Genomic DNA, 13,301 nt, shown 5'->3' on the forward strand with positions numbered 1-13,301 from the left:
TTTCCTTCAGATATTTTAACATTTTCTGCAGGTGTGCTCCTGGTGATCCAGTGTACCAGCTGTGTTTGTAACCTCTACTGATGACTCCGTCAAACAAGGGGCAGCGGTTCTGTTAGTTTACAAGAAACTCTAAAACTAAGGGCCCTGTCCCACTGGCATTTAGGAGGATTTGCGGATGGAATGCGCACAAAAGTGGCCCACATCCGCCAAACAACTGCAATAACCGTGTAACATTCCTGTATGAGTCGGCCGCCAGCCGAACATGTCCGTGATCATCCGCAGAGGCACGCATGTCCGCAGCAGGATTTTTGAGCGGCTCAAAAATCCTGCTGCGGATGAGATCTGCATCACTGCCTGAACACATAGTGAAGACATACGCAGGACATACACAACCAACGTGCCGCATATCCCCTGTCATCCGCTGATATCCACAACTGATGGGTTGGCGCGGCTTGGCGGCGGACTGGGACAGCATGCAAAACAGATATGACGCGTGCCCAGCACGGCCACATCACGGTCGCAAATGGTATGTCGCGCATGCAGACAGAGTGGGCACGGATGGAGCGAGTGCATCACGGCCGCTGTGCCCCTTATGGGGGCGCCTCCGCGGTCGCCTTTGCTTCTGTTCCCTGTTATATCTGCTTTTCTTCCTCATGTATTCGCTGATCCACCCCGGGACATTTGTCATTTCCACCCACCTTTGTTGCGGACGCTCAGCTTTTGTCTCCTCATTCCATGCGCAAATCCTCCTAAACGCCAGTGGGACAGGGCCCTAAGGATTAGTTTTGATTGAACTTTGTGGCCATACTGTTCATGTGTCAAGAAAAAGTTCAATTTTGGGGGGATGAGATTAAGACTCACTTAATTACGTCAGCACTTCCTGTCAGTAGTCAGATGCTAACCTGTTGTCACAGCTGTAGTCCGCTTCAGTCGCACGCAGACAAACAGATGACGTAACTTCGACCTTGCTGACGCATCGGCTTATTTACTTACCAGCCCGGTTACGTTTTCGCCCGCCGTCACCACCTGAGGACCTATGAAGTCATAGTCTGCGTTTCTGAGCCCAAAACAGCAGGAATACGGCCCTGCAGGATATTACATTCATCACATACTGAGCCGCGTCATCAAACATTCATGTATTATCGCCTGGAGGTTATTATGCAACAAGCTGAAAGGTTAGACCTCGGACAAGCGGTTCATAAAGAGGCTGACCAGCAGACGGCTATTAAAGCAGCATGCGGGCCTTTTAACTGCGTTTGCATGCACATCCTCATTTGTGTCTTTTAAATCCTATTCAGCTCCTCACAGATTATTTAAGTCCAGGAAGGCGGGAAAAAAAAAAGTAGCTCATTCATTGCAAACGCCACAGAACCATTCCCACAGCGGTGTCATTACAGAGGCTCATTATCAAAATCAATTCAATTAAAGGCTGTAATTGCTGTAGTGAAACCAAATGCTACTGCAAGCAGACTGAAGGAAGGCAAACCTCATCACTGCACCAACCGCGGGTGCACGCGCACGCGTGTGCTTATTTAACGAAAGAAATATTAATCGCTCGTTTCAAATTAACTTCCCTAACTCTGCTTTTCTCAAAGATTCCTCGCCGGCATTTAAGCCAATTGATTCTTTTCTTTTGGGGGGGGGGGTGTAGCCTTTAAATGCAGGCTAACTATGTTAAACACTTAGCACAGGGATGCGACGCGACAAAGCTAATGCCCGATCCTTCAATCATTCTCCTCACGCATGCCAGCGCTGGGTTAATTGTTTACCGAGGTAAATGAAGTGGAGATAATGTAGGCTAACCGTGTGCTAAGCAGTGCTAAGACGAGGGATATTGTAAAGGACAATTTGATTTATCGTCGTTGGCTTGCTTGAAAGAGAACGAGCGCTAAAGTCACACCTTATTAGCATCAAAGTCTGTGCCAGCCTGAGCGCGTTTGCCGAGCGTGTGGCAGATTAAATTGTGTTTTTTATTTTGTGCAAACAATAAACAACCAAATATTCACAACAGTGCACGTGTGCTGTGTTTAATAATCCTCAATCTGGGCCTTAATCCAGATTTGGACCAGAATTGACTTGAGCCTAATCCAAGTGAGGGACAATGAATTCATCAAGGTTCCTGGGCATTGGTTCAGTAGGTTGATCAAGTGAGCATGTAGCACTGCACAACCTCCCTGATTCCTGGATGGCAACCACCCAGGCAGACATCAGTTCCATCCCCACTTCCCCAAATTAACGATGTATCAGCCACAACCAGGTATATGTGGGTGTGTCCTTGACCTCTAACATTTGCTCCTGTCTTCAACCTTGAGGCACCTGTGTGCTGGATCATGACCACAGAAATGTCCTCATGACCAAAATGTCACAGCTAACATTCCCTGTGTTGGCTGTCACACCATTCCAGCAGCACCCAAGGATCTGCCAAAGACATCCAGTTGTCATCTTCAGTCACTGGTTTGACACCAAGTCTCACAACCATACAGTAAGACAGGCAGCACCAGGACTCCAGAGACTTGGATATGTCTTCCCCTGCACACACAGATCCAGTGTCCTGGATCATCAAACCCAGATACTTCACCGCCTTACTGAGTTTCTCCAATCCAGGTGCCCATTGATGAGACAAAGATTGTGGCATTGTGGCACAAAGTTTTAGGATGACCCGGAGAGCAGCCCAGTCCACCGAATCAGACCAATTGTGGACATCAACAGAGGCTGCACAGAAGCACCCTGATAATTGGGTTTGTGTAAAATCAGTACTCACAGAGTTCAGTCGATGGTTTACTTCTTGGATGTGACGTCAGACCATTCAGGTCACTAAGTGGCAGGCTAACAAAACCACGGTCAGAATAATCTTTCTTCTGGTTGTATTTTTGCCTGTGCCTAGTTGTTAGCAGGATTTCTCAAAAACTAGTCTTCCTCCATTTTCCTCCCGTTAGGTGCTTTGAAGTCTTGGAAAGTATCCCATCATGGATTGGGCCATCGTGGATTATACCCGTTGGCAGTCAACCACAGGTCAATTTTGAGTCACCATATAGGACCTACATGTCTTCTTTGGCCTGCAAAAGGAATCCAAAATACACCAATCACAAAGAGGAAGCTGAAAGAAAATTCATGCGTGCCCGGGGAGAACATGCGTCCTGCACACAGAGACGTGGGGTAGACACCAATAATTATGGGATGTATTTTTAGTACATTTTAAAATGAATCATGTTGTTGCAAAATACTTGCATAAATTTTCCTGAATACTGGAAGAGATTCCATTAAATTTCATCACAGACGCAGATGAAAGGACAAAGAGAGAGAGAATGTTTTTCTTCTTTAATTTATTCTGAGACAGAGTCTTTGCTGTGTGATTGTAATGAGCGTCCTTCAAGTCCAAAATATGACAGACGGTCACCGGCTGGAGGCCACGTTTGTGCCGCAATGCTTTTGTGTGTGTGTGTGTGTGTGTGTGTGTGTGTGTGTGTGTGTGTGTGTGTGTGTGTGTGTGTGTGTGTGTGTGTGCGTGCATGTGCGTGCACATGGCCAGACGGGCAGTCACCAGTATTGAATCTTGGCTGTGAGGCCATCTGTGTGACTTTGACCCAGCAGCTCATGTCACACCTTTCAGAAAGGAGGTGAGGAATCGTGTGTGCGTGTGTGTGTGTGTGTGTGTGTGTGTGTGTGTGTGTGTGTGTGTGTAATAGATACCAAGAGAGACAGTTTTGGCTCACACACTGTGATATTATGAACCAAGCTGCTGTGCGAGTGCCAACTGCTGGTGAAACACACACCTCAAGTCATCCTCTGGCTCCGGCACAAGATGACCTCTGACCTTTAAAGCACCGGGCTCTTCTCGTCAGAGCGAAGAGACGGCGTCCGCCTGAAGAGCAGCGTCGACTTTACTGCATTTGATATGACAGCGGGGAGTGCTTGATGGTCAACTGAGGCAGAGGTTTGCACACAGATCGCCTGAATTACAGCGCAGCCTCTGCACATGACCAGGATGTAAAGATATAACGGAGGGCGGCGAGGGGGTGATACTGCATCAGCTGGTCCATCAGATCCACCCATTAACATCAGGGTGGTGAAATGCATCGTGGGTCTGCAGCAGTAACGTGGACAGCGTGGTTTCTCTCATCTGGGATTTTATTGTCTGTATCTTCCATGTTACAGGTTCACATTTTATTTAAAGTGTACGTTTATTGATGGACATCAGTGCAATTTGAAGTGAATGTGCAGTTTTAATACATGCAAACAGCTGATAGAAATGAGCGTTTTAAAGTAGTAACAGTTCTTCCTCTGACATGTTACAAATGCAAATTTGGAATAAACATCCTTGTTGCGTTACTCTTTCCACGCCGTGTTGTACTGCCATGCTAACATGTTTCTTTCTTTATGACGTTGTGACAATTTGTTGCGATTCTTGCTGATGTTTGATCAGACCTAGCTGGGGACGCGTGTCTGGCGATGCTGCTGCATGTTGTCATGACTACATAGTGGACGGAGCACAGATCGCAGTGGTTCACCAACATGTTGAAGTGCTATTGACTGCTATTGACTGAGTTTTGTGTCGTCCGCTCCATCCTTTGCTGTGTTTTATTCTCTGCGCTGACACTTGGGTACGTCGGGGCCGTGAGCTGAAAGCCTTCTGAACGACCCAGACACTGAGCTCAGCACTAAACAGGAACTGAACAACATGATGGCAAAGCAACTCTGCCACTGTCGACTCTCCTTTAGTGCATTAATATGTAAATGAAACGCTAATCGATTTTCAAAGGTGTGCGTTTATTGTGTATTTTCCAGTCGCACCCGGTGCGAGTCAGTCAGTCAGAACTGAACTGTGCTGTTTGTAATCAGGCAGTGTGAGCGCTCCAAAAATGATTAGAACCAAATGGTGACACTTTACTTTGAGTGCGCCGTGGATGTGTTACAAGCAGATAATAAGCACAGACAAACTTTTACAACATAACAATCAAACATCAGGGAATTACATTCAATTTACCGCCATGCTATTAACTCTGCAGCTGCCCCGTAACCCCCCCCATCTTCACTTTTTCTTCACTTTGTCAAATCTTCTTCTGGTCATTAATTATGCAGCTGTACAGGACATGACACTTAAAGCGCGTTCAGCTGCTGTACGCTGCAGCAGGTACATGGCACACGGCAGACACGTACGCTAGCACGCCGTTACTGCGAGTGCACACACGGGTTTACACCAGGAAGACGTTGCTTCTTTTTGGTTTTTATGAGCCTGAGCGCGGCGAGAGCTTGGTCGTTTTGCCGGTCTCCTGCTGAGTGCATAATGAACGGCAGGCTGCGGCTGTGGGCCTGCCAGGCAAGAAGAGAACACACTGTGGAATTGTGGGATAGCAGAGGAGAGACTTGTTTTGTGGGTCTCAGTAGGAGCTCACCAAGATCAAACACCTCGACAGCGGCGCCGCCCACAGGGCATTCTGGGTAGACAGGCCTGAGGAGGAGACGTCTGAAAGCCAGACAGAAGTTTTTGTACCTGCGTGAAAGCATGCACGGTGTTTGTGCACATGCAGAATGAGTGATGGCAGCCCAGCTGATGCTTTGGTGTCTCTTTGTGTCTTATTTTTGTCCATCAGAGAACACTGAAAGACATTAAACTGATCTGACGTCACTTTCAGGTTTGCATTGTGTTTGTTTGTTTGTTTGTGTTGATGCAGCAGCGTTCACGATCGTTCTTTCTTACATTCTGTTCATCTCATCACCATCCAGCAGAGATGGGCAGAGGTCATGTGATCGACTGGTTTTGTACGAGATATCTCAAAAAGTAATTTCACATTCAGAAAACTATTTATCCCCAAGGGACAATTCAGTTTATGGTCATGGGTCGCAGCAAAGGACGTGACATTATCACACACACACACACACACACACACACACACACACACACACACACACACACACACACACACACACACACACACACACACACACACACACACAAACATCCTGTATATTTATGGGACCAACTGTAATAACTACATTAATGTAAACTCTTAAACTGTACAAAGTGATATATAACACATATCTGTTCATTTTAAAATAATGCACGAATTCTGAAGATTTGAACATTAACACACAGAAGCCCAAAGGGATTATGGATAAACTAAGCCTCCGCTCATACTGATTGGTTGATTCATTCACTCTATGTAAAAACCAACACAAGTGAATCAATGTAACGTGTTGGTGTTTACAAATAAATGTGCTTTTGTAAAATATGTCTTTTTTTTTTCATTTGTATATAAAAAAAGAAAGAAAGTTTCAAGACCCCGCTAGACAGCGCCTGAGTGCACACATGATGACATCACAGCTCTGTCCGGTTAGGGAGACAAGGTTTCTTTTAATAACAAGAACTGTCAAAAAACTTTCTCGTGTGCGGTTGGAGTTGTGTGGCAATAGGAATCGCCATTTGAATGCTTGAATAACGATGTCAGTCACACAAAAAATCAAATAATAGTGAAAACATGTTTGGTGCGGTGTCATAACGCATCAATCAGTAGCTCCATGAGGCATCATAACATCTGATTGGTTAGCGGCTCGATGCAGTGTTATATCAGATCAATCAGTCGCTCCGTGAGGCGTCATAACATCCGATCGGTTAGCAGCTCGATGCAGTGTTATAACAGATTAATCAGTCGCTCCGTGAGGCGTCATAACATCAAGCCTAGTTCACATGGCAAGATAATTAGGCCGATATCGGACCCAATCTTCCCCTTCCGACAATCTTAAGGACGCCCCAACAATTGTGATGACGCTAAATATAATCTTACCAGATATTCCTGCCGTGTGTGGTGTGTTAAGAAGGACTTGAGGAGCTAAATGTCAATCAGAAAGCGAGGTGTCTGACCTGGGAATGTTCCTGTGTGAAATCTGTTTGTGTGTGTTTTTACCGTGTGGCTGACACACACTGTACAACTAAACCTGTCAGATCTATGATTTGTTTTTTTATCTCCACGTGTGGTGTCGCTCAGGTTTTGGAAACCTACAGATAATTTTAAAATCCTGCGGTTGACAACACTGTGATATAACTGGTCGCCAGTAGATGGCAGTGTTCTATGCATTTTGACGCCGGTTATATCACACGGCCTGAATCACAATTTAACAGACATTTTGGCTATAAAACAAACACAATAACAACGTCTATAAACCCAGAGAATATATTCACGAGAGTTTTAGGCACAATATACAAAGAGTTTAATGCTGTTGTCTGTGTGGAGCCTGATCACAGCATCTCAAATGCATTTCTTGTGTCGTGAATACCCATAATGCACCGGGCACAGCTGCATGTCCACACTAAAACCTTCAAAATTAGTGAAATACTTTAAAACTAAAACATATATCTGATATTTTCACTTTGTAAAACTCCAGATGTGACGTTAATTTAAATAACTTGTCCAAAATTAGTTTGGCTAAAATTTTAACCATAAGTTAAAACTGTATGCCTCTGGATGTCTTGGGTGCTATTGCCAGCATATTAGTATGGGGTCAAAAGAAATGAGTTTTTTTCTTTTCTATGACCAGTTCTCCTTTGCTTGCAGAGGGTAGAGCGGTTTCTTCTTGAACCAGCTCTTCTCTGTTTGCAGAGGATAGAACTGCACATCTACTAGATGCCTGCGAGACCCTGATCCATGCATTTATCTCTTCTAGATTGGACTACTGCAATGTTCTATTTTCTGGTTTACCGCAGTCTAGCATTAGGGCTCTCCTATTGGTTCAAAATGCTGCAGCCAGACTTTTGACACAAAGCAGAAAGTTCGACCACATTACACCCATTTTGGCATCCCTTCACTGGCTTCCTGTGCCAGTGAGATCAGATTTTAAGGTTCTGCTACTAACCTATAAAATTATTCATGGACTGGCACCTCCCTACCTAGCTGACCTAATTAAACCTTACGTACCGGCCCGGGCTTTACGTTCTCAGGGTGCAGGACTACTTTGTGTCCCTAGGGTGAATAAGAAGTCTGCGGGTCACAGAGCTTTCTCTTATCGTGCCCCTGTTCTGTGGAATGATCTCCCTGCGTCAATAAAACAGTCAGATTCTGTGGAGATTTTCAAGTCCAGACTTAAGACGCACTTATTTTCCCTTTCATATGGCTAGCATACTGGTACAGTTTTGTTTTACGCTTTTTACTCTTTTAATTCATTTATTAGGAATTGGAGCGGGCTGCGGCCTCAACTTTACCTAAATTCTGGGGTCTTTTAGTGAAGTTTAGGGGTAGTGGCCGGCGATCACCTTAGTATTTCTCTGTTTTTCTTGTTGTTTAATGCTGGCAAATTATACAGCATTTTTTGTCTTTCTGATGCCTGATTCAGTTTTTTCTCTCTGTTTAAGGTGCAGCTCCATCCAGAGATGGGAGTTGTGTTCGTGTTGGCGATCCTCCTGTCCTGTGCACCAATAGCATTTCTTGTATATTCGTCTGTGAATTGTTCTGTGAATTGTTCTGTAATTTATGTTTGTATCATGGCCCAAGCAGAGGGTCACCTCTTTGAGTCTGGTCTGCTTGAGGTTTCTTCCTCAGAGGGAGTTTTTCCTTACCACTGTTGCTCTGGGGGTTGGTAAGGTTAGACCTTACCTGTGTGAAGCGCTTTGAGGCAACTCTGTTGTGATTTGGCGCTATATAAATGAAAATAAATTTAAATAAAAAAAAAACTACAAAAACCTACGTCTGCAAAAATGTTAGCGGTCTAAAAATTATTGGACCAAAATTTATCGGAAGATAATTTGTCTGATGATGGTTTTCAAAGTTATCTGAAAAGCTAATCCAATAAAGAAAACATTATCTTCGATAATTAGTGGTTAGCGGATTAGCGGAAATGTGCCCACCACTGACTACTACTACTAATAATAACACATAGTGATTTTTTTGGTGTATAAGTTGCGCCAGCATATAAGTCACAGGACCTTCCAAACAGAAGGTCATTGGTTTTAGGCTGCCTGTGCCTCGTTCTGTTTGTACTTGAGTTGTGTCAGGAAGATATCTAGCTTAAAACTTAAAACATAAGTTCCTCCAAGGTGCTACACATGAGTTAGAATAAAACCTTTGCCATCTCTTGAGCAAGCATATTGGCATTGCTGGCAATGAAAAACTCCCTCAGGCAGTTTTTGCTTATAGGAAGAAACCTTAAGCAGACCAGACTCAGTGGTGGTGACCATCTGATCTGTACCACATCCACTGTGGCGACCCCATGCAAAAAAAAAGGAGGTTTTAGACATCAGTCATGATTCTACACTTCAAAACCATATTGTTTAATATCTGAATTAAATGGTCTTTATTATTATTGTTATTATTATTACCTATATACAGTGGACCTCCATGTGCTGCAGAATTTTGGTTGAATTTGGAAAACAACATTTTTTTATCTATTTTTATTTTATTTTAATCTGGGTTGTGATTACACAGTCACATTGCTGCAGGAAGCTACAAACTAAAACACAGAGTGCCATTTTATTTTCCAGCTGCAGGCTGTTTGTGAGGCATCGCTGCACCCCAAACTTTGTGGTTGTTCATTTTGAAAACTTAAATGAGTCTGGAGGATCTTTGAGGATTCGATCGTCTGCAGTGGATGTGGTTGGTCCAACAAAAAAGAAACAGACAGGCTATTAATACTGAGCCACTTTTAGGATTTTGCTTGTTTACTTTTGACATTCTTTGTTCCTTCTTCTGCCAAAGATGACTGCCCCCTTCAGGTGGGTTTAGGAACTAATCACTGACAGGCCGAGTGTGTGAGTGAGAGAGAGAGAGAGAGAGAGAGAGAGAGAGAGAGAGAGAGAGACTACAAGACTCTGAGCGTCCGGATAAAGGTGTGAGATAGAATTGGAAGATCAAAGCCTTCTGCCACAGCGTGACTGAGCCCAGGGGCATTATGGGTAAGACAGGTCACATACACATTCATGCGGTCACACATCAAGAGGCACACACACTCCGGGCTGGTATTTGACTCTGAGTGTGATTGATACCGGGCTAGATTTGGAGAATCACTGTCATTCGTCTCTCGGCAGATCAAACAGCCACATAATCTGCCATAAAGGAAAGAGTGATGGAGGGAATAAAAAAGGGACAGTGGAGAGATTGAAGGAGGGTGAGAGAGAGAGAGAAAGAGAGAGGTGACAGAGCTATGAAGTGTTGCCTTATTTTCCATAAAAATGTATCATCAATCATTAAAGCTGAGCCGCTGCCTGCGATCACAGGACAAACCCAAAGAAACAAACACTCTGACTTCAGAACACAAAGTCCACGTCGTGGGCCACATGTTTGTGGATCTCCACGGATTAAAACATGTACTGACTGGTCTCCCTGCTGATGTTACTGGAGCTCCTCTGACGTTGGGGGAGGTGATGGTCTCGTGGTTAAGTGTTGGGGCTCAAACGACAGGTTGGTCGTGGCTCACTAGAGGCTGATACCTGGCACATGTGAGGTACAGAGAGGCACATAGAGGCGCCTTAGTAGTGGATACATGACGGCTTAAAACGTGGTTCATTCTTTGAATAAGCGCTGACAGGCCCATGCGTGGCTCATTGTTTATTCATGGCTTATTATTCAGTGGGACTGAGGCTTTAATGTGTGTTTGTATCTGTATGTAAGTGTGTATTTGTGGACTGTTTTACATACTTTTCACACGTGTCTGTCTCCTGCAGATGCACCACCCGATTCAAATGAAACCTGCAGACAGTGAGAAATCTAACGGTAAGTGGGCGTGCACAGCTGCATGTCAGAATCACACACATGCTTCAGTGGGCTTTTTGAATTTGCTTGGTAATGTCTGACTCACAGTATTTGCTTATCTTCAAAGGGGTGAAAGACTGAGTGAGAGACACTGGCGAATGGAGCGAGTGAGTGAGGGGGGAAATGCTGATACACACACGCACACACATATATATGTATATACATATATATATGTGTGTGTGTGTGTGTGGGTGTCTGTGGGTAATGAATTATTAAGGTGCTTCAGAAGGAGGTCAGTGAAAGTTGGATTGTTTTGGCCTCCCGGTGAAGCGGCCCGTCTCCCCTGTGGCTGCTCGCTCATACATACATCCTGTATGTGCCCGATCTCAGTCCCTCTACATTCTGGACTGTAAGTCTGAACTACATACTCAAACCTTCCACTCTTCACTTTTGATGTAGATGAGGAAACTGTTGAACAAGATACCAGGAAGCATAAACTCCAGGCATCTAACACCAACTCGCTCTATGCACAAAAACTAATTTCCAAAGGCAAAGGCTATTCAAAGGCTATGTCTTATCTTATTCACCCAACCGTGATCGTGTATTTGACACGTTTTGTGCATCTAAACTACGTTTTTTACACCACTTTTTAAGGCTCTATTGCGGAGTATGTTTGATACATTTAAGGGCGTCGTCTTTAATTACTGCGAAAACACCGCAATGGATCAAAACAGACAAACTTCCTAAGTATTTTGAACGGAAGCCTGTTAACAACAACAAAACAGTTTTTGAACAAAATGCTACTTGTTGGCTGTAAGATGGTGTGAGTTTGACACAGTTCCCTGGGTGTGATGAGCCAAGCAGAACCACTTTAGATCACAGCCCCTCCGCTGGCTGCGAACCCTCCCGCAGCTGGTGAGAAAATATCCGCCTTTTTTTCCCTCCCACGTTGAAACCAGAAGTGAAGTGTTGGTTGTGGTTGGGCGTATATGCTCGCATATTTACTTTATTGAACCAACGGTTGGGCAAATAGCCACTCCGATTTACAAATTAGTTACTTCATGGACCACACGCACTGATTACTCATCCAGACCGCACCAGGACCCTAAAGACTTGGACCTTCGTTTTCTTGCAAAGGTATCAGCATCATCAAACACATCAAACCCCTCTGTCCAGTCGCCTCAACAGCAATGTGTTTCGCAGAAACAGTTTTTTGCACATCTCTTTCATCTGTTCACTTGTCTTAGAAAAGTGTTTCCAAAAAGAAAAGTGTTGAGTTTTTCACAGAACACTGAGCAGCACATTTAAAATAAATTAAAAAAAAAAACAGCAAATCAAACAGAAAGTATCTGCATGACTGGACACTGCCGGGGGTAATTGGTAAAACATCTATCTTTGTAATTTGGGTGAACTGGCCCTTAAAGCTGAGTAATTGAGCAGAATACTATAAAAGCATGATTGGACCATTTAAATAGAGGCCCTGAGTGTGTTTGTGCAGGTTTCACAACACTTTGAAACAGCTCTACTGATTGATGCCGCCTCTGAATGTGCACACGTGCAGGGGTTTGGCTCTATCTTTACATCCAGGCTGTAGTGTCATAAAGCATCGGCGATATCACAAAGCGCCGCTGGAAAATACAATAAAAGCAGTTTCCAGCGAGGCAGCAGAGACACCCTTATAAAAGCTATCATCCGCTCCACTGAAATACAGCAAAATATGACTTTATAAGACATAACCGCCAAGGCAGTGATTTTGGAACTTAATAAAGCAGGTGGAGTGGTGAAATATAGAGGCCATACGTAACATATCCATCCATTTAATAGTAATGGCCTTCAATAAACCCGCTATTAGAGCCGCTGTAAGAGTGATGAATGGCTGCTCAGAGGGGTTATTCCTTTAGTCAGCTGAGCAATGCGGAGAGAAATATCATTATTTTCACTAAACGCTCACATGATGAAGCCGCTTCTATGCCAGATTCATTCCGAAGCTGACTCCAAATCATCCTGGAGCTGACTCCGAGTCTTATCAGCCGTCCACCCGCCTGTGCGCCTCGTCCGAAACAACAGCAAGTCAATTGTAACGATATCTCGTCTGTTTTTCTATCGACAGCGAGTAAATTAATTACATTGCTGTTAGACTGGTGGTAATCTTCCTCTGGAGTGACGCGCGCGCACACACTGTGTACAAAAGAATTAAAGCTATTTCAAACAACACTTATCTTGGCAGCGTATCCTGACGGGGTTTTTTTTCTTTTTTTGAACACACAAACAATCCAAACAGCAAAATAAACAAGCGAGCTATTGATTTCCCAGAGTGCAACAGACCGCTTATCTCTTTCGCCTCGCTGTAAGAGCTGACAGTTTCCTCATTAAAAATGAATTGGATTAGCATTACATTGAAAATGGTGGGAACACGCAAACGCTTTGTTTCTGAGGATTTCACTCTCAGCCTCATTCATACTTAACCTCAGTGCAGCTTCTCACCGCTACCTGCAGCCGCCCCGCCTTCCCCAGTATTGCATTTAAGGCGCGATGATTGTGTCAGAGGATGTGGGATCTGGTGGGGGGCGGGAGGGTGAAAGAGGACAGGCTGGAAAGTCTCAGCGTCCCCCCAGTGTTGAAGTG

The 13,301-nt window shown here is 44.4% G+C and overlaps 1 protein-coding gene across 12 annotated transcripts in view; it reads left to right on the plus strand.

Moving 5' to 3' along the window:
• celf2 (cugbp, Elav-like family member 2) overlaps positions 1-13,301 on the plus strand; it is a 349,641-nt gene that overhangs the window by 281,693 nt on the left and 54,647 nt on the right. For all 12 annotated transcript variants that reach the window (XM_034163469.1, XM_034163474.1, XM_034163471.1 and 9 more), the window contains one exon: positions 10,649-10,697. In XM_034163469.1, the coding sequence (XP_034019360.1) occupies positions 10,649-10,697 (49 nt within the window). The remainder of the gene's footprint in view (positions 1-10,648; positions 10,698-13,301) is intronic.

The sequence above is a fragment of the Thalassophryne amazonica genome, chromosome 22, assembly GCF_902500255.1.
Source record: "Thalassophryne amazonica chromosome 22, fThaAma1.1, whole genome shotgun sequence".
Taxonomy (NCBI): Eukaryota; Metazoa; Chordata; class Actinopteri; order Batrachoidiformes; family Batrachoididae; genus Thalassophryne; species Thalassophryne amazonica.